The sequence below is a fragment of the Rhodamnia argentea genome, chromosome 11 (assembly GCF_020921035.1).
Source record: "Rhodamnia argentea isolate NSW1041297 chromosome 11, ASM2092103v1, whole genome shotgun sequence".
In the NCBI taxonomy this organism is placed as follows: domain Eukaryota; kingdom Viridiplantae; phylum Streptophyta; class Magnoliopsida; order Myrtales; family Myrtaceae; genus Rhodamnia; species Rhodamnia argentea.
Window position 1 is genome coordinate 20,627,867 of NC_063160.1, and position 25,388 is coordinate 20,653,254.

The window sequence follows — 25,388 nt, forward strand, 5'->3', positions numbered from 1 at the left end:
CGCCAAGAGCTGCGAGTTCAGTGAATGGAACAGGACATGAATTGTCTGTCCCAAAGGCGAGTCGCCAGTGGACGAAAGCACTCCTGCCCATCTTTATGAGCCATGAAACATTCAGCGGGCGATACTCCGGTGGATGAAGCACTTCATGAGAATACGAAGCCCATAACGTATGTCAATGGGGTCGGGTATCCTTTGAGGTGGAATTGGGAAGTTCAATCATAAAGCTCTTCCCCAAGCCGATAATGGCACTTCATAAAGCATTTCATGAGAATACGAAGCCCATAACATGTCAATTGGATGATTTTCTTCTTCTTTCGCTTTGTGTCAGCAAACGATGTAAGAAAAAGTGCTTCCGATACTCCAGATATACTTGCATATTTACAGGGCTTTGTTTATGAAACTGCCTCATCATTACATACGAGAAACTTTGTGAACTAGAATGAAACAATATGAGAACGAGAAGGAGATATAATAAGCTCATCCGTAGCTTCTTTTTCTTCCCTATGTACCCAGAGGAATGTTATGCCACAAATCTTCCGACCTCGGCTACTATCACACTGTAATCTCATGGTCGCTCTAAGTGTCGCCACCTTCATCTCTCTGCATCACCAGCACCAGCATGCTTCGGTGGCCTTGGGACTTTAGGAATTCTATTAAGCTGACCTTCCTGCGATGTGAGACAGTCTCTCTCTTCAACCAATCTCTGTTGCTGTAGAACATCAAAAAGTGCAATTACAGTTAAATCAAAACATTAAGAAAGAATCAAGAGGATAAAAGTATCCTATACTGCAGCTCATCTGACAAGCAAATTGACGTGCGAAGAATGATATCTTGCAAACTATTTAAGTAAGTGATAAGAAAATTGAGAATGATGATTAAGAGAGCCTGAAGAGCTTATCCACATGCTGAATGTGTACAGAGAACTTGAGGAAAATAACTAAACATCTTGGACTCTGCAGCAGCAAATGAGCTATATCCGGCAAGTTTTCAAAGGCGTTTCCAGTACTACTATCATGACTATTAGTTTACCAGAGGGCAATGATGCATCTCCCGTGTGACCATCTTTGATGAGCCCTTTCAATTGAAGAGCAAGAATGTTCAAAAAGCAACTACAAAGTCCATGTTATGGTGGCTCTGCTGATGACAAAGTAATTTACACACAAGAAATATGTAGAAATAAACTTACGGAACGAAAAGGGAAATCATCTGCCTCAAGCATGTGAACAATTTGCCCCATCTTCGGCCTCTTGATAGAATCCAAGTCTACACAGCGCAGGCAAACTAATATCGCGCGCTTTAATGCTCTCTGAGATGGGGGATCCACAATTAGAGGATCCACAATTTCTTCTCCTCGACGACTTGCTACCATTCCTCTAAACCAGTCCACCAAATTCATCTGAAAAATATTCAGCAAAGGCTGAGTTTAGGCCGTTACAAAGAAATTTATGATCAACAATATATACGATGCAGCAGCAGCAGCAATGGAGCATGGCCCTGTATTCACCTCTCCAGCTGGTCTAGAATAGTCAATAGGACTCCTTCCAGTGATGAGCTCCATGAGCAGAACTCCAAAACTGTACACATCGCTCCCTTCATTAAGCATGCCAGTGCTTGCATAGTCAGGAGAGACATAGCTGTAGCCAAAGCAATCAATACCAGTTTGTTACCTAATTGAAAGATGGATTCAAAATAAATTGACGTCACTCGGACAAAACCAACAAACAACTGACCCGAAGGTGCCCATTACGCGTGTAGTCACATAACTTGCCTCGGGTCCTAAAAGCTTTGCCAATCCAAAATCTGATACTTTTGGGTTCCATTTTCTTGTTAGGAGAATGTTGCTGGACTTTACATCTCGATGCACTACTTTGGGTTCTAAACCTTCGTGCAAATATGCTAGCCTGCGAAGTTGAATAAATTTAATCAAGAATTCGATTCAAAATGAAAGCTGGACTATAATGAACGTGAAGATTTGAAACACTAAGAGATTCATTTATCCAGGAAAATTCTTTTATCAGGACTTCTGATTATACAATGGTGTCAATTGAGTCGAGCACCGCGGACCTAAGTACATCCACATTTTGAAAAAATTTGCGGTCCCTGTGACCTCTTGGTGTCTTTTGGTTACAGAGAAGGGTATTTCATATCAAAAGATTAGAGAGCTTGCTTAAACTAGTCTTTTCAGAATTTCAAACTCGTGATAAGCAAAAAGATGGAAGAAGGGAAGTACCTCTACGACAAAAAAGAGCCAAGAAAATCAAAATAAAGGTTAAATGGCAGAAAGCTGACATTCTAAATCCAGAAAATCAAATCAGAAGTAAAGAACGAAACCGAAATTATTTCGAATTTCCGTAAGTTATGTAGGCAAACAAGATGAAGCGGATAGCAAGAGCAGGCAACGGAGCCATACCCTTTTGCTGTTCCAATAGCGATCTTCATTCGAATATCCCAGGTCAGAGGGCTAACCGACCCAACATCACCATGTAACCACTGCTCCAAATTGCCATTGTCAACATATTCATAAACCAGGATTCTGTACAGGCATATTCCGGAACGCAACATGAGGGGCTGCCTTTGTCGAAACTCATTTAGGTATGGAAATCATTGGGGAAAGACTATGTGAAGCAAGTATAGAAGTACCTTGTAGCCCCCTCTGCACAATAGCCAATTAGACCTACCAAATTCTTGTGTCTTACTTTCCCAATTGCTTCTACCTCCACCTTAAACTCTTTCTCTGCCTGACCCCTGAGACATAAATAAACAATTTAAACAGTTAACTTCTCATCCCTTGACTATCCTCCTTCGAAAGTACTAGTTTTAGCAGTTTGTCAAATGACATTTCATACTCGCTTTTCAGAAACAATAGACATTAATTGCATAGGGAGAAATATAAGTTTGTCAAATGACATTTCATACTCGCTTTTCACAAACGATCAAGGATGCCATTCTTGATGTTGCTACTTATTTTCAGAATGTGAATGAGTACGCTCCCCCACACCACAGTTACTTGGGGAAAGGAAAGAAAAGTTGGATTGCCGAGATCAGAAAGATGGTGATGAAAAGAAGAGAAAGCGAAAGTAACAATGGAAAAACAAAAAGGAGAATAAAGAACAAAGCAACCAGCTACTTTGCCAAACGGTCCAAAACCCCGACTGACGAAGAAACACTCCCAAGTCTCCACCGACACATGAAAGAAGTCTCTGGATCCAGAGAACACGCATTCGATCTAAATTGAGACCTCAGAGATGACCTAAATCGTCTTTACTGGACATTATTAACCCAGTCGGTGAACCATGAACGACCCAACAGAAGAGATTAAATGTAGATTTGTCTTTTATATCGCTATACTGGCTCACTTAATTGCACCTGAAATACAGCAGTTTCAAAACAGGCAAGTTTTCTGATCCAAAAAAAAAAAAAAAAAAAGCAGGTATGTTTTAGCTTTAGCGTACTTGTTGTTCAGAAGGCTCTTCACGGCAACGACGGCGCCATCATCCAGAACCCCTCTGTACACCACTCCGTAACCTCCTTCTCCGATCACATTCTCCGCCGCGAACCCGCACGTCGCGGCCTCCAGCTCCCTCAAGCTGTACCACCGCCCCCAACCGATGTTCGCATGCACCTCGGCCGCCGCCACGTCGCTCCTGCTTCCGCTGGAAACGCCGTCGCTCTCTCCGCTCTTCTTCCCTCCATCTCCGCTTCCGCTCGCGATCTCAGCGTCGCTGTGCTTCTCTCCCTTAAACCCCACCACGACGACGCTCTCGACTTTCTCCGCCTCTCTGCCGCACCTGTCAGCTCGATCCACCGCCTTGATCTCCACGATCTCCTTGGAGACCAGCGGGATCAGCCCGGAACTGTGCTTCGCCAGCGCTCTGCGCTTCTTCGAGGTCCGGCTGAGACGGGCGCAGAGGTATATGAGGAGAGCGACGGAGAGCGCGCAGAGGGCGAGGATGCCGATGAGGACGTAGAGCTTGAGGCTGAGGAAGGGAGTCTTGGAGGTGAGCTCGTGAGGGAGAGAGTTGTCGAGAGGTCCGTGCTCGCCGGAAACCGCCATGCTTCCAGCGGAGCGAGGAGCAAGAGAATTGAAGAATGAGAGAAAGAGCAGTACAGTGCCTTCTAACGGACACAATGGAAAAAAAAGGAAAGAGAGTGAGAGAGCGAGGGAGCTTCGTGTACGTTGTTCAGACTTCAGAGTCTCGCTTGGCCATTTTATTACGAAATTGCCATCGCATTCAATGGGTGACTTCTTGTTTCCATTGTCATGGATTGCGGTCAAAAAATTGATAGATAATAGGTGCAGAGGGCATTTTGGACATTTGGGGATGAATAGGGACGAGTCAGTTTGTTTTGAGCGTTAATTGACCAAACTAAAAGGCTGAAGGAGACAGGAAGAAGGTGAGATTCACTTTTCTCGAGTGCGGTTAAACTACACTTTTCTTCGCTGTTAACGTTACTTCTTCATTTGAGTTTGGTGAATCTTTGCCCTTCGTTACGACACCTGCAAGAAAATCACCGTCTTTTGAGAAAGCTCTTCGTTGCGCAAAACATCCCGACGCGATACAAAATCTTGAGTACTCAAAATCGATCAAAGTAAAAGCTCTGTATAAACTGACATGTTCATAATCATGCAAGATGATTTAGAGCTTTATTAACATAATAATTTTGGGTGATTTATAAGGATAACGACATGTTGTGAAGCACATACTTTTAAATGATTGAACCCTACGATAATTTTATATTTTTTATTTTATGATTCAAAATAAGCTGTTGATCCGATAGTGAATTAAAGACGGTCTTTGACCCAAAAAAAAATTAAGGATAATCGTATAATTATTTCTTTTTTAATTAATACAAAATATGCATTAAACCTCTCGAATCAATACGTTACAAGCGTCCCATGCTGAAGAAAGACAATGTCTATGTCAAGATAGCCAATCAAACCTATATGACGTAGAGCGCAAAACTTGCCAGCAAGTCACGCTCGACATTAAAACCTCCCTTCAAGAATGTCCCTTGTCGCGACCAGTTTGTAGTGAATGTCCAACGTTTACCTGCCAACTAATTTTCGAACTTGCGAAGTAATCCCCTAGCTCGATGTCCTTGGAAACCGCACCAAATTCCCATGGGGACATTTTCCTTAACTCAAATCATTGTTGCCCTCTGACCGGACCTCAGAACGGATGGTTCGGATTCGCTTTCATGCCGTGCATGCGAAACAGGACAAGGAAGGCACGTGCACCCAGAGCGACGCTGCCGTATTCAAGCATCCAACAATGACAAGAAATTCCAATAAACTTGGTGCCCGTGTCGAGTTTCGACCGACGGGCGCATAGCCGACCGACGGGCGACACCAAACCAACGATGCAATAACCTAGTAAGGAATGACAGAGAATGGAGGTACTCGGACTAATATCTACCTAGTAATGTTAGCTGACACTGTCGGTCCGTGCATGGGATTTTTCAGAGGAGGGCACGCGCGTGAATGCGAATTTCAAAAAAAAAATTCACGAGCATTTGAGGGGGAGTCGCTGAAATTTATTGAGATTGGAGAAGGGAGGCATTAATGAGGCAAGTTCCCAACTGCCAAGCGAATCATTAGTTCGAGAGCGAGGGTTGCCGCTGAAGCGACTGGCCCGACGAGCCGGAGAAGGTCTTTTTGCTTTGCTGCGGCCGAACCAATGAGGCATCTGGGATCAGAACCGAACGGGGACAAACATAACGGTCCTTCCTCTTGTTTTTATCCCATGTTTTTTTTCTCTTCCAGGACGAGATAACGTCTCTTTTGACAACACGGGACTAGAACCCGATTAAAAAACAAAACGGCCTTTTGGAGAATCAGCTCGATTATCATTACCACCAAAAGGAAAAGACCAAAGAGTATATAGTCTTTCCCTTATTTCAGAAATTATTTTCGGATTCATCAAGATTGGTCTACAGAATTAGTTTGCTTAAAGACGAGTACATCACTTTGTCAATCATTTTTGTAAATCGGTCGTGATAAATGTAGCATTCTTCTCTATATTTTTTTTTGTATAGTCTAGATCAATAGAAATGTGATTCCACTAAATGATGACCGAGTTATTGAGCGCTTATAAGACTTTGATTTTGAGCATAGGCCTAGATAGCCTGGACATGCGAACAAGGGCCCTGATAAAATATATGTATGCTACGTTCAATTCACGTCCCATTCCAAATCGGACCCGTATAAAGGTCGTGTTCGAAGTCTTGGTATGCTATTAGCTCGCCATCCTTTCGTGGTGGGCACCACTCCTACACAATCACCGCCAAGATGGTTGCAATTCTCGGGCAACCATCTAAATGGTAGTCTTCTCAATTCAAATCAAAAATTAGATCTCATCGCGTTGGTTGGTCAGTAACCTTATGCACACGAGCCACTTTGTGCCGAACTCCCACCTTATACGTGTTATTATCGGTGATTGTAATCCTCAAACAATCACCGTCGTTATTAAGAGAATGCTAAATGTTAAATATTATAATGGCCCTAGCAAATTTTTCCTTTTTTCACTAGTAGCGTGTTGGAAGTCATTCTCAAGGGGACAAACATGTCCTTGACTTGGTCCAGCATTTTGCCCATGATCCATGCCATGGAACGTGGTTGGCGTCCCATGGAGAGGTCCGTCTATCTGTAATCATTTCCCCGGCTTTACTTTGGGTCCCTTCGTATAAAGTAGTATTTTTTTTTATCTTCAGGGGCCAGAAAGCGAGTCTCCACCCGTCATCCGCTTAGAAGTTTACCTTTTCCTCCTTGGTATCGTTAATAAGTTCCGTTTATTTCACGAAAAATAAATAATTCGAAAAATATTCTTCTAAAAATAATCACTCGTGAAAAAGAATAAACGAAAAATATCTTCAATGTCCATGAAAATGTTCAAATGTAAATTACTTTCGATAATAAGAATATTTTTCATTGACTTATTATTTCAAAGCAAAGCCCTGAAAAATATCTTCCTAAAATATTTTTTTTAAGAAGATGTTTTCCACGGCTTTCCTAGTATAACAATCCGCGATTGTGAGAATAACAAGATATCGTAGCTGCAAATTCTTGAAAGAGTGGATCCCATAATAACGATTTTATTCTTTTAATCTAAAGCGAGCCGTTATTCTCACAGTCTTATAAAGACGGCCACGTAATCAATTCTTATGCTTTCCATACCGTTCATTTTTCGAGAAATAGATGAAACCTTAGGTTAAAAGTTGGAATCCTCGATGCACCATTATCGATTCTTTCGAGGATAGAGTCCATACAAACTTTTCTAGCCATAACGACAGAACCATACTAGGACCTACATCTCAAATTAAAGCCACGAAATAAGGCATGAGCTGGAAAATTAAAATTGGACTTAGCCAAAGTCCTCAACGGCCAACGATGAGCGGGCGCTTTATTGGGAAATTCCCCATCTTAGTAGGTGCTTTCCAAAGAATATACTAATGACTTAACTTAAAATAATAAATGAAAAAAGTCACCAAAAATCTTAAATTATGCCTACCGCGACACATTTATTTTAAAAAAAAATTTGTGACGCAAAAAATCCCAAACTTTTATCAATGTGATACGTTTACCCCAAACTTATATCAATATGACACATTTACCTCGATTTTTTTTTTATGATACTAAAAACTCCAAACTTGTATCTGCATGACACATTTACTTGTAAGTTTGGGACTTTTTGTGTCACAAAAAGATAATTTGAAGTAATATGTTTGAGGTAAATGTGTCGCATGGATACAAGTTTAGGATAAATGTGTCAAAGTGGGTATAGTTTAGGGTTTTTTACGGTGTTTTCCCGCTAATAAATAAAAAAACAAACTCACGCGTATACGTATGTGATGCACGCACAAGGTCAATCTAACAACGAGAATGACTGGGATGACGTTGCCACGAAGGTTCGTCAAATACGAAGTTGAACGAGTATGTGGGCCAAATAGCCCAAAAGAAGAACACCATATGGGCTAGGCCCATAACACTTCGATGAAGGTGGTTTCATGCGTGAGAAGAGATTGAAGAGACGATGAGGAGAGGAAGTGAATATACATGAGATGGAACTATGATGTCCGATTTTGAGAGCTTCTTGATTGGCTTGCTCGATCTTCGCAAACACAGTGACACGCAGAGAAGAGACCCGCTCCTATTTCCTTTTATATTTAGCATTTTACGTGTTTTAGGTCTTAGGTCTGTCCCATATATATGATCAAAATTGAACTGAATCATCAACATTACCAAATTTTCTACTTATCACCCGAATCAAAATAAAACTCGACCTAGAAAAATCCGAAATTTCCTTTTCAGTTTGGGTCCTTTGCACACCCTTAACCATAATTCTTCACATCACTCGCGATACAAAATGTCCGTAGATCGACGCATATAAGTATATAGTGCACGCATAACAAGAATGATTGAAATGTCATTGTCAAGAAGGTATTTAGGAATTATCAAACACAAAGTCGAACGAGTGTATGGGCCAAATAGCCCGAAAGGAAAACATTACATGGGCTAGGCACATAACACTATGCTAATCACAAAATTAATCGGACTTGCTATCACATCAGTGATCGGATCTCGAAACATTATCCTACTTTATTATATCTGTTGCTCTCACCTTATCCTCTCTTTTTCAATTGTGTTCAACCAAATAATTCAGCAGCTAAAGATAGATTGCATCGTGGGGGCCGTGCATCATGCTTATGGACTGTCTTGTCTTATCCTCAGGATTATCACTAATCGCTGATCTAATCCATAGCACCATTAACGAGCTTCTCTTATTAGCGAATGAACATGATAAATTTTTTTTTTTTTTTTGGTCGAAGAATGAATATGATAATTTAAGCATAAAAAAAAGAAAGAAAAGAAAACCATTGTTTCGATATTTATGTGACAATTAAGGATAAGGTAGATGAATTGTGAGTAGGGTCCTAAGATATCGTTGAGAAGAAATTTATTACAAAAAATTAAACCCCGCTTTCTCTTTTTGCCACGTGTCCACCCGCCCACTGATTTGTGCGAGGTTCTTATCTTCGTCATTTCAAGAGCATCGCGGCTTTTGATTCACTCTCTCGCATACACGACGGCCGCACATGGCGCCAGCCACCAATACGAGGAAGCGACACCGCAATTCCGCCGCTGCCGCCTCCACAACCACCGCCACCGTCACCGCCACGGCCGCCGCCACCGGTCCCGCCTCCCCCTCCGCCATCAGGCGCGTCTCCTCCACCTCCTCCTTCACCTCCGGCACTCCTGCGCCCGCCTCCTCCCCCTCGCCCTCTCCGTCCTTCAACGATTCTTCCACCGCCGACGTCATCCTCAGCCTCAACCCCCAGACCTCGCCACTCGACGCCGGGGAGTCTTCCTCCAACTTGGACTCGAAACACTCCGATCCCGTACAGATCCACCTTCACTCCTCCGTCCTCCACCGTTCCCAATATTTCGACGCCCTCCTCTCCGGCCGGTGGCATAACCGCGAACCCTCCTCCCCCTCAGCCGACGTCCTCCGCTGCAACCTCCCCGTCTCCGGCCCGGTCCACGCGTATGTGACCGTCCTCAGCCTCCTCTACACAGATGACTTCTCCTTGGCGATCACCTCCGCTTCCACCGCTCTCGATCTCCTCCCCATCGCGTTGGAATTGCTCTTCGAGGACTGCGTCAAATCCTGCGTTAAGTTTCTCGAAGCCGTGCCGTGGACCGAGGAGGAAGAATCCAGGGTTATGAACCTTACCCCGTTCCTCAAAGACGAGGAATCAAGCGAACTCCTCTCTAGGGTTTCGCCGGAAGACAAGGATTCCTGCGAGGAAATGCTCTTCGGATTAATCCAGACCGCGTTCAACAAACAGACGAACACGGCCTCCTCCAAGGCCCTCGTCGCGAAGATCCTGAGGGAGATCTCCAACCGTGACGTGGCACGGAGAGTTCTCGAGAGAGCGTTCACGGAGTGGCTCAAGGTCGTGAAGGAGTCGTTGGAGGAGTATTCGAGTCCGGACTTCAGAGAGGATCATGACGAGACGGAGGCGATGCAGAGGCTGAACTTGCACAAGGCAACGACGTATGGGAGGCATCTGTTGTGGTTGGTGGAGAGGATGATCGAGTTGCGGGTCGCGGAGGCCGCAGCCAAGGAGTGGAGTGAGCAGCCAAATTTCACCGCCGATTTGCAGAAGGCTTCCATGGACGATTCAGGGAGGTACCTCGTACCAGGCTTCCCGGCTGTGATCATGCGATGCACGTTGAAGCTTGCTCAAGCGATTGCTGCGGGGAATATTTTGGCTGCTAGACAGGTATTTCCAATGTCATTTTGCATTGCTAGAATTTGCAGTTGTTTTATACGATGATCGATGGGTTGTGAAGAGCGTGCTTAATCAGGGCTTACGACTATGGTGATTCGAATTGCTTTGTCTTGTTCTGCTCATCAAGAAGTTACCTTCTTCAACTGGGAAGTGGGTTCATGGAAATTCTTCGATTGATCCATAAAACTGTTTTGGCTTTCCTTGAAATCTGGCTGAATCTGTTCGAATGCATGGTGGTGGTGTGTTGAGATGGCAATGAGTTATGATTGTGGCTTTCGGTTGTGCTTTTTAGGCTCGCTGATGTCTTCCTACGGTAGCAGAGGATAGTTCGGTAGTCCTATAAGGTCTTGATGCATAACCTATTTGTTTGATATCCGGCTTTTATTGGTGGAGTGTAGCCACTGTAGTCAGGATCTGATATTCATTACTGTTCAAGAGTGTTGAAGCTTAACCATAGGATTGATAGTGGATAGAGGGGTGGCCAATGTGTTAAAAACATTGCCGACTGCACGTGTGATGGATACATAATCTCGAAAGGATTGTCTCGAGGCATTTGTTGCTGAACAAGATTGTGCCGGACGCTGCGCACGATCCCGTGTCCATGTCCCAGCCTTCTCTGTCTCTTAAAACGTGAGGATATTTTGACTGAACTTCTGAAAAAGATACCATAACCTGCTTGGTGGTTGGTTATTGGAATGAGCCTCTATGGGGAGTTTCTTTAGTATTGTTTGAAGGTCCTTGTTTCTTTATCTACTGTGTGACAAAGAACAATGACATACTACAAACTGGACTCAACTTTTGTAAACATTTTCTTACATGTGAGTTGAGAACGACAATAGCTGGTTAGGGATGCCGGTTTTTGTTAGTTCACTGAGTGGGAAGCTCTAGTTAAAAGATGATGCTACAGGTACTTGTTTTCTGCTTAAAAGCGAGAAACGTGCATCTGTTACCATGTCTCTGCATGTTAGGTAATATGCAAATTGACTTTTGACTTAAAATCTCTGTTATCAAGTTGAATTTCGCTGCAATAAGCGCATCTTCGGCGAAGGCGCACTAGTGTGCATGGCTTAGATCTTACGCCAATTGGTCTTGTTTCAATACAGATCCGGACAAAGCTTGTAGAAGATTGGCTTCCGGTTGTAATTGTGTGCAAGGACTATGGTTTGGCTACGCTTGGCAGTGCAAAGTCTCTGTACTCAGATCTGGAGGAAACATTCTTGTCGATAATTTCGACGCTGCCCATGTCTGATGCGCAGTTGTTGCTGCAAAAGTGCCTCAGCTTCTCTACTCGTAGTACTGACGATTGCCCTCACTTGGTCACAGCCTTTAACACGTGGTTCCGCCGTGCGAGTCAAACCGCACTTCCGGAGAATCCACAGTAGCGTGCATACCTATGGGCGGATTCTTACCGATCTTGTTGCCATTGCTGCAAAATGTCTTATGGGTTCATGTGATATAGATTGTACATATCGCTATGCCGTTCATAGAGTTCAATGTCCTTAGTAATTGCGAGACTGGCATCTTGTTTCACGAAACAGAGCTGATGCTGGAATCAAATGCAATTTCTCGTGCTTTATCTGTTCATCTCTTTTTATGTTTGATGAACCTGAGTGGAATGCCACATCCGGGTTTACTTTGATGTGGCAATGGTCGGAGGTCAGTCTTCCTTCTGCGGATGGTCATTTTGGGGCCACTTGGGGAGGACATTCTGATTGTGATCGGCAAGGGCAATATCTGGCGGAAAAAAGGCAAAATTCGAATGAACAGAGTAAATACAATATATAGGACTCAGTCGTAGAGACAAATCATTCCAAAGTGATTATTATTCGAAATCGTGTACGGTAACAATCGTGTACACTAACATTAAAACTTTCACAGTAACAATCTGATTATCGATGCATCGAGAGGATCTGTGCGATACATCAAGAAGATGTCTGCGACACAAGTCAACTCATTTCTACAAAATTATGTGATAGAAACTGCAGCGAGCCTGTGTTGGACGCTGCAACCCATCTTTTCTTCCAGAAACATGTTGCGAACCAAGTCAAACCAGGAAACGCAACTTGAGCAATTCAATATCCGAAATTGCAGACAGGGCGGATGCTTGACATTGCGAGGAGCAAACAGAACGAGTCGAGATCCTCCTGCATGGCAACTTGTATGGCACCGAGGTGGATTCAAAGTAACCTCCTCCTGAAGGTGCGGGCCGTTCCTTGATAAGTTCGAATGAGCAATCCGACTCCTAATCCGACCCCAAGACAAACGCTAAGACCAATCCCAACGCCCACCCTCATGCCTGCATTGAACCATGAGAGCTCCCCATCTTCGCCCTCTAAGTATTCTGAACCTGAGTACAGGTGGTGGTCATATTCCTCGCATTCCGGTTTGGGGTCCGGGTATGGGTACTCCATCTGCAAGGACATAATGACATTGAAAGGTAGAGAAATAAATAAAAGAAAACAAGAAGTATTGCAAAGCAATGGGAAATCAGATGAATTGTAAATGGTAAGTTGATTTCTGCAGGATAATAGTGAATGAGCCACTTTAAATACACATGTCGCAAAAGATTGATTTTTGAGAATAACTAGAGGGAAGGATCCATAGCCATTATCTCAACTGCCATATCTGTTCACGGTATTCTATAGGATCAGAGTATCAAATCATACATGGAACCCGACCTTCACTAAAATTCAAAGAGAAGTGATATCCCGAGCAAATCATCAAAACAAGGGACGGAATCACATATCACCTAAGTCAAAAAAAAAAAATTATATGATCGACTAGTTCCAGCAGGTCAAATTCATCACTATGCAACAAACCATACATAGTATTCTCTCATTAAGTGACCTGATCCTGAAGGAGCCACTGTGCAGCTAGAGATTCCCTAAATGAATTAAAAGCTGTCATATCAAAATGCTTCCGGCAAGTAATGTCCTGGTCGATCAGAGTTAACAATAAGAATTGCAATTCCTTCAAAAATCTTAAGTCTCAGGCCAACTAATACAAAATATAAAAAATGGTTGAAGTCAAACTTAGGATCGGCTAGCAATCACAACACAGCGAGACCTCTTTCATCTAGTCTTGGCATCCCTAAAATCCTACTATTAATACGCCAGTTGATAATATTCTGCAGGATCTTGAGCACCTGTAGTGACATACATCTGTTACTAGATAGTGGTGTTATTGGGTAATCAATTTGTCAATATCAAGCGATGAAATCATAATGTGGGGAGAGCACTGATCTTTTCTAATCCTAGTAGAAGTAAAGTGAAACTGTCATTCTTTTATCTTAAGAATTTCAGGGTGAAAAATTCCATGTACTTCTTCTTTCTTTTCAGGGTGCTAATCCTACATTGATAAGCAGGGAAGAAGAAGGGATTTCTGTTGTGCTCGCATTAAATAGTGGACATGTGCCAAAAACCAGAGCCGTCTGATATTTGATCAGCATCAACAGTAAGCAGTTTGCAACGTGTTCGCAATAACTACCTGCAAAGGAAGCGCAGAAGCAACATCTATCTGAGACTCGGTTGACTCATACTCTGGAATCGTATCTAGCATCCCATTCCTGCAGTGCTTCTTGCGGGAACTAATCTGCAAAGTATTAGTCAATATGATGGGTGTGCCTGAGAACGACCCTGCTACATAAACTTCAATTGTGGGTGAACTTGAGTTTGGACCCATGGGCTGTCTTCCTCGGAAGAAGCCACTGCTTACTGTTATATCTGTCTCACAAGTCAAGCTCCATCCATGGACAAAGTTTCTCGGTTCTTGGATAAACCCATTTGTGCTACACAATTCTAGAACCCCAGACAACACCAGAGCATCCCTGTCAAAAACCTCAAACTTCACACTGTTCGTCATCCTCGTGCTATCAGTGCTCACAAATATAACTTCTTCAGACTTCTTATCCAACCGATCCCTTCTAAGAATGGTCGAAACTCCATCAGAATAAATCCCAGTTCTGACACCATTAACTTCTAACAGTGTGTCGCGGTTCAGAGGGATATGGTTAAGAGTGAGGTTTTCAGGTGTCAAATCATCAACCTCACATTTGCTAATGCGGACATAAAAGACTTTTATATCTAACCAAGATAATGCTAGATTTATACTGGGTTGATACAGAGTGTGCCTCACAGGGGTCATATGACCATTACCAGTCGGTCCATGTCCATTTAATGTCTCATGTGAATTATCCATGGCTCGCAAATAGTTAATCTCTCTCCTCTTCTGCCTTCCTCAAATCCTTCCACCTTGCTCGTGACTTCAAGAAACCCATATGAGTAATACTTAGCACAGAATTCCTGCAAAGAATAACGTTCATTCAGCACAAGCGGGCATCAGAAACCATAAAAGCAGAAACCAAAAACCAAGCACTAGCTAACAGAGATAACACCAAATAAATGAGCATTTTCCCCACAAGACGGAGTCCAACAAGAGAACAATCTTTACTATGTAGCCATGAACAAGGGATTAGAGAAAGTATAAGCTGTTAGACAAAGAGGCGTTAAAATGCAGTCATTTTCTCAAAATGAATTCAGTCCAACCAATAGGCGGCCAAAAGAAAAAGAATTCAGTCGAAGCAACACACCCATGAGGGCAGAGCGAATAACCACATCAAAGTTCAAACAAAGAAAAGGGAAGCCAGGCACAGAGAAAGATAAAAATATAAAACATGGAAAAAAAAAAACAATATTATACGCAGAACATACTCTCAGCTGAATCAGATTAAATAGTTTTCTTCCCAAATGAATGAACTCCAATACAGGACAGCTGAAAACGAGCACCCGCTAAAGCTGTTTTGCCAGTCTAAAGGGCTATGAAAGATGATGAAATGAACCAGCAACAAGCTCCACCGAGAAAAGAAAAAAGAGTAGGGAGTCTCGAAAGTCTCTGTATTGCCTGCTTGGAGAGTGTGTGTGAGTTTTGTTTCGTAATCTTACAGCAATAAAAAACCAGCTGAAATTTCACAGAAAAACAAAAACTAGCTCACTAGGTCTCACACTGAGAAGACAATGAATACGAAATAATTACCCACAGATTCCAAAATAGCCAGCAATAAACGACGCGTGAGTCACGTCATACAATTGGACAAAACCAGTTCACTTCTCTCTCTCTCCCTCCCTCTCTCTCTCTCCCCCACGCACAGGCACATCAGCAAAAACAAGGGAGACATGAGAATCAAAATCTCTAATAAAAACCCACAAAGCTTGACACAATTATCCAACGTTACCTCAGCCCTCTCTGCCTCTCACTTGTGACTTCCAGAATCCGAAGTGACGGGTCTTAATCCACTCCTCCTCCTCTTCCTCTGTTGTGTGGGGGGTGGGGAAAGGAAGAGGAAAAACAAGAGGACCCCCAAATAAAAAGACACCGCAACCCTTTCTTTTCTGATCGACCCTCGATCAATCAACGCCCCGCGAAGATACGATGAAGGACGACAAAATCCGAGGACAACCCAAGTCGTAGAATTCCGGATGAGAAGTTGGGGTTTTCGTGAAAAACTGCTTTCTCCCCGACTACGGAAGGAATCAAGCCTTCGATTTGCTCATATGTTAATATTGATGAAGACCTATGATGGGTTTGTTGCCAGATTTGGTGGGGGGATCGTTTTGTTATATGCGGGGAGTCTTATGCGATATAATTGTCGCGTTTATGGTCACTAACTACGTTTAGATTGGGGTTGTGGGGTCACTGCGCGTCTGATGCTCCGCAGATCTTATCCACGAGAACGAGGAGTAGTACAGGGTTTCACAAGGCCGATGTGTTGAAAATGATGGGCAACAGTGACAACCCACCACCCAACAACACCAAACAACGACAAAATAATCTCCACTGTTCCATAGGCCCTTAATCCAAATTTACTGAAAAGGGTGACTCTTTTCCATTACGACCAACGACATTCTTAAAGGAGGTTCATGAATTTCTTCTTTAAAAGCCAACGAAAGTTAATGTTTCCACAGGAAGTGAAAACCCATAACACAAGCTCTTTCCTTTGCTTCGATGTTGCCCATTAGCACCCAACACAAGAATCTGCCCTCATAAGATAGTTTTACGCTTGTGAAGTTTAGCATTAACAAAACCCCCCCGAATATAAACAATTGAGACCCAAATATCCGGCGAAGAGAACGAGCACGGCCATCATCCGGACAGTTCGAAAGATTAGAGATCTGAATACGTTGCTTTTGTTCATAGGTTGGATGACTAATTACAGAGTTATCCAATGTTTTCAAACTAATCGACATAGTTCAACACTCGGACGGCCATTTTATCTAGCAATATCAAAGGGATTAACCACGTCGAAGGTCGTTCAACAAATCCTAGGCGTGCTCAATTGATGAGCAGCCGACAACAATCGTTTATCTACGAACAGGGAATCGATTCCCGTGGCGAAATAAGCTGGATATGCAGTTTACCAATGTGCCCTTTTCTTTCCTCGCGTGCCATATTCGGAGGCACAAGATGAGAAGAGAAAAAATTGGTGGTCCGCAGCAGGAAGGGCGTAGAGGAGACGTGTGGATCGGGATTGCAAAATTGGTGGGTTCAATTGGATGCTTTTCGGGAATCGGGGTCTTCCAGGCCTGCGGATACGCCGACCCTTCACGTGCTCTTGCATGGCCCTTCGTAGCGGACGAGGTGTCCAAAAAAAATCCTAAATAGTCCTAAATTTTTTTAATTCTATCAATTAAATTTTAAATCTTTTTATGTTTTGTCAATTGGACCCATTCAGCTAGTTTTAACTGTAAACAGCAATCCTCCTGCGACATTGCCGTACCAACGTAGATAACTTTTAATCATATTTTTCTTTTTTTTTTCTTTTCATTTCCTTTTTACATCTCTAACTGGCAATCTTTACTTAGTTTGGGCAAGGGCGTCGAGCCCTCACCCAGATCTAGGCAAGGGCCGACACTTTTGCCTATTCATCAACGAGGGCTGTGCCACCTTCACCAAGACTAGGCTAGGGCTTGACGCTATTACCCAAACTAGGAGAGGGTGATCGGTAAAAGAAAAACAAAGAAAATAAAGAAAATAAAAAAAATATTATTAAAAATATTAAAGATTACCCACATCTATGCTGATCATGCTACGTAAGACGACCGGCGTTCACGTCAGCAATTTTCGATAAAAATTGACCCGATGAACTCCATTTATAAAATTTGAAAGTTTTAGGACTCAATTGACAAAATTAAGAAGTTTAAAGCGTTTTAGACAATTTTCCCCAGCCACCGACATTTCTCTTCTCATAAATTCTTCACGGGCATTGGCCTTCACAATCGTTTTCTGGCGAACGCAAATCATGCATTCAGAATCATACACAACAGACGAAGTCATCTTCTGCAAGCAAAGCGACCAGACCACCATTCCAATTTTATCAAGGCAAGGGCCTTTAAATGCTCGTCCTCTTAAACCAGCGGCTTGAGCTCCTAATGGTCATTAGAACTTAAAGGTCAAAATTGGTAGAATTGCCACAAGATGAATAGTAATTATCCCGAGCTCTCCTTTCGTGACATATCGTAGATACGTAGGCCATAAGAGCATCCTGACCAGCGACTCAGTTAAATCATTCAGCATGAAACTAGCCGCAAACCTCAGGACAAACAGCATCACCTGAGAGGTAGAGAGGCTGCAAGAATCTTCTCTTCCATTGTAAATGAAGGGAGGCGAAGACCTTGTAGAGAAACAAAACATGTTGCTCAGAATAACTTAATCACTTACAACGGGCAGTGGCCACAATTGAAAAGAGATGGCAAAGAGTTGAGGGACCAAGATGAGTAGAAAGAGAGCAGCTCGGAGTGAGCTCCTACGGTTCGAAGAGAAAGTTGCCCTGTCACCGAGGAACTGCAAAGTCTAGGAGACGCCAAAGAAGAAGCATAAACTAGAATCAGTGGCGGTAAGAACAGAAAGAGGACGAAAGATTTTGAACAGCATGAAGTGCAAGACAAGGAGAACCAAGTCAATTGTACAGGTAAACTTAAGAAGACAAGGATAAGTGGTTCATCTCCTAGGCAGGCTAAATGATGGCCAAGAATAAACTCCATCTCCAGACTCTCTGAATTGTGTAGTTTAGTGGAGTTCTTCCACCACCTCCAGAGCGGACAAATAATCAACTCCGAGGGATAGATATGTCATTATTTACTTTAGATACAGCACAAGCATGTATTTTCGCAAAACAATACAATGAGTAGGCATCCAAATAATTGAAAAATCATTTTTTTTAAATAACCTAGGCGCATGATCGAGATTAGCCGATATCATTGGAGAATCATTATGAAAAGACAAGGCTGTGCTTGTTCTCCACTCTCTATCATCCCAAATGGTTATGAGAAGAAACCTAATTATGATCACAGATCAACAGATCCCCTCTCCACCACCAGGAGAGGGGCCTAGTGCTAAGTAGCTCGTCACTACAGTTTAAGTAAACTGCATTAGAATCAACCAGATTGAAAAAAGAAAAGATCTCATGCATTCGATCGCCTTGTGTAAACCAGGTAACGCTCTGTCACAATGGTACTGCCATTCCTATATGAACCAGTTAAACAAGCGAGTGTAAGCATCGTGCGAGACAAACTTCAAGGCCAACGAAGTTACACGATATCAGTTGAGAAACAAAGTATTAAATCCCGTAGAATGCACCCATTAAAAAGTGAAATCCCACCAGGACTGTGTTCAGCCATTCCTAGAACCTCAAATATGCCATACACGGTAAAGTAAATCTCCCTCCTAAACACGAAAACATTCGCCCAAAGCTGCAAACCAAAGCTTATTACCACCAGACGCAGAAACCAAACTAAAGATCACTGCTTTGTCGGAGACTGACAACATGAACTAACAAGCAAATTCAAGAACATCAATTGTACACAAAGACTGGATTTTTCCTGAAAAAAGAAATGAGTTTCACAGAGGGAACAGGAGAATGCATACCCTGAGAAAGCCAGCTCCAACAACGAGTATCGAAGGCGATGTTCGACTTAAGCCGAGCCGAGGCGATGGCACTGTGGAGAGGCATTAGCGACTCCACACTGCCCAAAACCGAAAGCACCCTAGAACCAAATAAAAACAACGAGACAAAGGGTGAGCAAGAATCGACAATACGACAAGAACAAAAAATCGTAATTTGCACATCAACAACTATAATTGCAGCGGAATTCAAAATGAAGAAGCGTTCACGTTCGGAAAAATAGACGAAAGGCGACTACCTGGAAGGGCGGGGCGTGGATCTTGACGTTGAGCAGAGAAGAGCTGAGATACGCCGCTCGTCTAGGGACTTCTGGAGCGAGGACCTGGATTTGGAGGTAATTGACCTCGAACTCATCGTCAGCGCTTGTCTGCAGAAGGAAGCCATTTCTGATTTTACAGTGCATGAGCCTGCCCCTCGAAAACAGTAGCACGAGTCATTGGGTTTTAGGACGGAGGAGACAGAGACACCTTAAACCCTAAACGAACTATGTCGTTTTGAAGGAACGCAGGTCGTCTCGTTCGGTCGGAAAGAGGGATGAAGTTAATTTGAGCTTGCATAGATTTATGGGGCAAAGTTGTTTAAATTACAGACTCTGGAAACAATAAAGACGCTATTATCATGAACCAAGCGAAAAAACTTTCAACTTAGTAACGTCGCATGCTGGTAAAAAAGAAGAAGAAGATAGCGTACGGTAATTGATAGTTCAAAATTCTAACTAGGAACGAAGTTCCCAACTTCCCACTCCCCAGACGGAACTCTCCAATATGCATTACTTCCCTAATTTAATGTTAGGCCAGAATTAGTACTGTACTACGATAGGTACTCTCCATAACCAACCTTGCGCTTATGATAAAACTCTGTACAAAGTAAAAACACTAATCTGCATCATGTACATCAGGATTATCATCTATGGGAACAGATATCTTAGTTTCGATGTAATACTGAACTCAAACGATGCTCATCAATGCTAGAGCTGTCGACAACATCTGAACAATCTAATGGTTGAGATTCTTGAGCATTTGAGTATGTAATCTCAGTTTGAGTAGAACCCGCCGCAGTCCTCTCTAACCACCCATCTGCCATAAGAGGGCTCAAGAGATTCTCACTTGGAACCCTGGACTCGAAATTGCGCCGTCTTTCAACTGCATCCTTAACCCTCTGCTCAAACTCCTCGTCAGTGCTGGCTAACATGTAGCGTAGCTTCATGTTAATCCTATTTTCCACCAGAACAACGTGCCTAGGAATAATGCGACCGTCAAGGGAATAGCTGAAAAACCTGCATAAAAGTTTGTAGACAGTCAGGAGGCACTGACTCATATTAAGGTTATCCAGAATGATATCAGGGAGAACACAAGTACTCGGGGTTGCGAATGGAGATCTCTCACGTAAATTAGATGCTCGCTGTAGTTTTAATGTAACCAAAGAATAACCACATAAATCATATCAGAGCTTCAGATGATGCAGCTCACCTCGGAAACTCAATAAGATCCTCCAAAGGGCGCACCATAGTTCTTCTCAAGTAACGATATTTCGGACGAAGGATATCTACATTATATCTGAGAAGCATGGGGAAATCAGCGATCATCTCACCCAACTGTCGAACTCTGATGCCAAGTGATAAGAAATACTTTAAACTGATCTCGAGCTTGTTTGCTATGCTGCACCCCAAAAGCTCGGGTCCAAGAGCTATTACTTTAGCAATATTTTTCTCAGTAACTCCAGCTTTAGTCATTAGGAAAATAACCTGCATAACAATTAAAGTTTTGTGTCAATAGATAATTATCAGAGCCTTCAGATAGTTGTCATCACAAGAGTCATACCGGCAATTTTGTAAAAATAGTGGAATCTAAATAAAAAATCTGTCCAATCAATTAATAAGACAATATATCATCAAAAAGATATTTTTATGAGGATTTTTTTAGAAAGAATGGTGTGGAAAAATGGGGGAAATATCATGAGCTCTGTGAATAGAACCAATACACAGTCAATTGAACATGAGAACTTCAATATCATCCCACTTATTAAACATTTCCATTTCGACCTGCCCAAAGGTGCAACAACAATTGAAATGCTCTTTTTGGGTGCAGAATTAGAATGATTAGATCATTCCTGCAGTACTCTTGGCCTTGCTATCATTCAGGGTAAAATCTGAGAATTTCATACGAATTCAGTTGCACAACCTACAAAGTGTAACGAGGCCTTTACAGTTGGCCATGCTGTTGAAAATGCAACCACCAGATTAGAGACCATAAAGGCAACCGTGCCCATCTATTACTCATACTGCAGCACCCCTTCACAAACCAGGAAAGATGTTGCATCAAACAGGTAAAATTAAGTACCTCGATGGATGTATAGCATAACATCTTTGCATAAACTCATTTAGAAAAGAAAAACAGGTAAAGAACAAAAAGAAGTGATGGATGAGGGGACTGTACAAACCACCGGTCTGATTTTCTTGTACAGACTGTACGTCAGTAATGGTGGAAACTTAACCAGCATCTTGCCAATAGCATCATCTCTTATGCCTATATCCCGGAAAAAACGCACCTTCATAACAAAAAGAATTTGTTAATTTTACAATCTCATTTATGGCAATTAAAGAGGAATGAGAACACCGTAGCAACCAAAAGTTCCCATTAGCCAGTACAAGCAGACAGTTCAGAGTTTAATGATTCACAAAATAAATCAAGACAACTTATTGAAGATCAAAATTCCATGGACACGATGGATTGCAGTTCACATAAAGAAGGCTAACATGCAGAGGCAAACCTTTGGTGCAATAACTTTCTCCAAATCAACACAGAATATCATTGGCTTAACAATGAGCATCCTCCTCATACCATCGCGGGATATTCCAAGGTAGTACAAATACTTGACCAAAGGCTTCCATCGGTCATCGATGCTGCAACCCATCAGTTGAGGCTTAAAGGCTAGTAATTTGCCAACCTCTTCAATATTGAGACCAAACTCTTTCAAATAATGCACCTGCACAAATATGAATGACCACTAAACCAATTATAATATCGCACGTTACTTGATACAGTGTTTGCTGCAGTGTCAGGCAACTTAATTCTACCGTAGTCCAGATCCAGCACGGAAGCCTGCTCAGGTTGCTAAATTGGTGACTCGATTATGACATACAACAATCCAGCAACTGGGAGGTTTGGCACAGGAAAAGTACAGACACAATGTCCAAGAAAGAGTTCCAAGATTCCCTAAGCTGTAAACTTAGTTTACTTCCTTGCCCAGATTAAAAATTCATGTGTTACATAGTTTCTCGGCCTCTATATGAAGCCAATTTGCATCAATCTATGTCAAAATAAGTGCATAGGCCACATACCTTTTGATTCATCTCTTCCATCGCAAAGTAGCCCAGTGCCTTGGGATAGTCAAAAACCATCGTGCCGAAATCCTTCTCATTCATTCCCATATCCAAGTAGAAGGCTACTCGAGATTTCACTTCTTCCATGCTGTAAGACAACAGCTGAGGGGACCAGCTCATGACACAGCCTATCCATTCCCTTCTGACCCCGTTGTCCTCTAAATACTGTACGATCTCATCCAGTTCATCATTCCCTCGCTCCAGTATATTATCTCCTGCCTTCATGAGAGCAACTGCGATAAATCTTCCCTTAACATTAATGGACTTCAACCACTCAGCAAATCGTCTTATTGACTCAAGATTTCCCCTTGACATACATATTAGCTTCCCTATCTGCGGGTATGACAGAGAGTTGTGTTTCAACCACCTATGTGATCAGCAATATCAAACATCAGAAGCGGTAATCTCCTATTCACATATCTCCCGACGACATCATTAAAGGGACAGACCTTCTTTATAACATCTAAGGAAGAGAAATCACAAGGATGCAGGGAGCAATTAAATATACTTGCATTCAAGGCGAGGATTATTAGCTACTACAAAATTAACTCGAAAATAACCTAAAAACGACATGAAAATTTCTCTGACAATCCTTTAACAAAACACAATGCCTTCCTTACATCATGCCAAAACATCTTAAGATTATCACATGACGAAGCACGTAACAACACACGATCAAGCACAGAAGGCACGGAAGCAATAGCTGCAATACAAGCGAAAAAGGTGAGTTCCAGCACGACTCTCGAACCTTATAAGTGGCACAAACTTAGAGTCCTCCACAACAGCCTTCGCGCGAACATTAAACGAAGACTCCATAAACTCCGGCGACCGCTTCATCGCGGCAGCCTCAATCATAACGTAATCGATGAATGCCGGCACCCTCTCCACCAGATTGTCAGTGTAAGTGATCCCGAACTTGCCCTTCCGCATCGCTCCCTTGAGAATTTCAGCAGTCACCTTCCTCCGAATCTCGACCGCACGCACTATCATCTCCTCGTCACCGACATCGCCACCACCGTTGGTTCCGTCACGAAAGAGAGTTCGCAGAGGCGGCCGCGGAGAAGCGCCGTCTGCGTCGCTCGGAGACCGGACGTAGATGGAGCCGGGGAACTGAGGCGTTCGTTTGGCGGAGAGAGAAGTCTCTAAGATCTTGATTTGGTCTTGAGGCGGGATGTCGAGGTGGTTTGAGTTTGGGATTGGGGATGGTTCTACCGTTTGGGCAGAGCCGAGGAGTAGGGAGGTCGACTTGAAGTTGTGAGTGCGGAGAAAGTGGGGGTCCGGCGAGCTCTTCCCGCCGGCGGCTGCCGCGGCGGAGGACGAGGAGACGTTCTCGGGGGAGTGGTGGAGACAGGAGAAGAAGCGTAAGGAGGTGGTGGAATCGGAGGGACATGGAAGTGGAAGAAGCATGTTTCGACAATGGCTCGGAGGGAGTGTCGAGCGTAAACTGAAATGCAGGTTCATTTTCGTCTTTGGAGCAGATAAAGTTTGGAAAACGAAGAAAGACGAGGAAGAAGAAGCGAGCCCGTCGTTTTGCTGATCACGCCCCGGCGGTGGCGGCCCATTCCGCCCGTTCAGGCCCGCCCATCCATGTGATTATAGAGATAATCATATAAATGATTCCTCAATTTTGACTCAATATAAAATGTGATCTCTGAATTTTTAATTTGATTAATATGATCATTGAACTTTAACCCAATATCCAATGCGGTCTTTAAATTTTTAATTTGATCAATATAATTCCTAAACATTTGTAAAATGTACAACTTAGTCCCTAGGTTATATGAAGATATTCAAAGTAATCCTTTCATTAATTCAAGTTTAGGGACGGCATTGGATATTTTCTTATTCCAAAAGTTCACAGACTAAATTGAACAAATTGAAAGTTCATAAATCACATTACACATCGGAATCAAAGTTTAAGGATCAAAGTGTCATTTTCCCTTAATTATAAGAGACAGGTGCGAGCAAAGACATTTTCAGTCCGGAGGAAAACTACTTTCAAAATTTTTTTTATTAATTTGTCGGTGTTTGGACCATGAAAAACTAATCAATCTACAAAAAATATTCTTCATTGGCTGTTAACAGCAAGTTTAGATTGGGCCAAAACAATTTTCCTTTCTACTAAAATGAAAATCTTTTCCCCTAAACCTTCAAATAGATGAAGAACATGTAAATTATTTTCCTTCGTCTTTAAATTTTCAGTAAAACAAATGCACCCTCGAGTCGGAAAGCGCCAACCGATCCAGTTGGACCGAGTCCAACCCAAGGGATATGAAAAGTAATTTCTACTTGTGGATGGACCTGTACAGCAATTTAAAGCCCGAATAGAGGTCCGGCACAGTATATGTATTTCTCTTGGCCATCCGAGTACTCCAAAAGGAATCAACGCTTACTTATGTATAGAGATACCCGACTTTTCGACGGCTAATGAACTATTCAGGTTTATCGGACTTGAATAATCTCAGGGAATTTGCACTTACCGCCTTGTCCAAGTGTATCGGTTAGGTTCCTCCAACATGGTCATCGGCCGGATCACCAATCTCATCGCGAGACGTCACGATTCTAGCACAAAATCTTACCGTCTATCCGAACTACGATCCGGAGATCCCAATTTCAAATTAACCATCAGGAACAGAAAACCAAACGAACGTGAGAGTGCCTCTCAAAAAATGAACGAACAACAGAGGCCACAAATTTTCAGATGCACCATCAGAATGGTTCGCGCCACATGCAAAGCTTTGGTAAACCCGTCATCTC

At 42.7% G+C, this 25,388-nt stretch overlaps 6 protein-coding genes across 14 annotated transcripts in view; 2 read left to right on the forward strand and 4 right to left on the reverse strand.

Moving 5' to 3' along the window:
* Positions 1-25,388, forward strand: part of LOC115735585 (DNA repair protein REV1) — an 870,695-nt gene that overhangs the window by 802,844 nt on the left and 42,463 nt on the right. The gene's annotated exons all lie outside the window — the stretch shown is intronic.
* Positions 338-4,159, reverse strand: LOC115735896 (probable receptor-like serine/threonine-protein kinase At4g34500). Its single transcript, XM_030667331.2, has 7 exons — positions 3,453-4,159; positions 2,641-2,745; positions 2,411-2,533; positions 1,731-1,901; positions 1,505-1,634; positions 1,187-1,396; positions 338-709 (listed from the first exon to the last, which is right to left on the reverse strand). The coding sequence occupies exons 1-7, from the start codon at positions 4,052-4,054 to the stop codon at positions 593-595; spliced, it is 1,458 nt and encodes a 485-aa protein (XP_030523191.1). The 5' UTR covers positions 4,055-4,159; the 3' UTR covers positions 338-592.
* Positions 9,036-11,877, forward strand: LOC115735934 (BTB/POZ domain-containing protein At1g63850-like). 2 transcript variants are annotated; one of them, XM_048272932.1, is made up of 2 exons: positions 9,036-10,284; positions 10,370-11,374. In XM_048272932.1, exons 1-2 carry the CDS (start codon positions 9,094-9,096, stop codon positions 10,385-10,387), a joined length of 1,209 nt encoding a protein of 402 aa, XP_048128889.1. In that variant the 5' UTR covers positions 9,036-9,093; the 3' UTR covers positions 10,388-11,374. The 2 variants fall into 2 exon arrangements, with proteins under 2 accessions (XP_048128889.1, XP_030523245.1); XM_030667385.2 differs by lacking the exon at positions 10,370-11,374 and adding an exon at positions 11,397-11,877 and having other exon boundaries at positions 9,037-10,284.
* Positions 12,089-15,967, reverse strand: LOC115735935 (uncharacterized protein At1g01500-like). 4 transcript variants are annotated; one of them, XM_048272949.1, is made up of 4 exons: positions 15,524-15,967; positions 15,096-15,192; positions 13,780-14,594; positions 12,089-12,704 (listed from the first exon to the last, which is right to left on the reverse strand). In XM_048272949.1, the coding sequence occupies exons 3-4, from the start codon at positions 14,488-14,490 to the stop codon at positions 12,471-12,473; spliced, it is 945 nt and encodes a 314-aa protein (XP_048128906.1). In that variant the 5' UTR covers positions 14,491-14,594; positions 15,096-15,192; positions 15,524-15,967; the 3' UTR covers positions 12,089-12,470. The 4 variants fall into 4 exon arrangements, with proteins under 4 accessions (XP_048128906.1, XP_030523247.1, XP_030523250.1 ...); XM_030667387.2 differs by lacking the exon at positions 15,096-15,192; XM_030667390.2 differs by lacking the exons at positions 15,096-15,192; positions 15,524-15,967 and adding an exon at positions 15,325-15,428.
* Positions 17,967-19,784, reverse strand: LOC115735936 (protein NONRESPONDING TO OXYLIPINS 2, mitochondrial). 4 transcript variants are annotated; one of them, XM_030667394.2, is made up of 3 exons: positions 19,488-19,784; positions 19,213-19,331; positions 17,967-18,138 (listed from the first exon to the last, which is right to left on the reverse strand). In XM_030667394.2, exons 1-3 carry the CDS (start codon positions 19,631-19,633, stop codon positions 18,119-18,121), a joined length of 285 nt encoding a protein of 94 aa, XP_030523254.1. In that variant the 5' UTR covers positions 19,634-19,784; the 3' UTR covers positions 17,967-18,118. The 4 variants fall into 4 exon arrangements, with proteins under 4 accessions (XP_030523254.1, XP_030523252.1, XP_030523253.1 ...); XM_030667392.2 differs by having other exon boundaries at positions 19,213-19,337; positions 19,488-19,779; XM_030667393.2 differs by lacking the exon at positions 17,967-18,138 and adding an exon at positions 18,703-18,810.
* Positions 20,070-24,213, reverse strand: LOC115735933 (transcription termination factor MTERF2, chloroplastic). The gene is made up of 6 exons (XM_030667384.2): positions 23,380-24,213; positions 22,590-22,998; positions 22,019-22,234; positions 21,689-21,796; positions 20,719-20,993; positions 20,070-20,525 (listed from the first exon to the last, which is right to left on the reverse strand). The coding sequence occupies exons 1-6, from the start codon at positions 24,090-24,092 to the stop codon at positions 20,174-20,176; spliced, it is 2,073 nt and encodes a 690-aa protein (XP_030523244.1). The 5' UTR covers positions 24,093-24,213; the 3' UTR covers positions 20,070-20,173.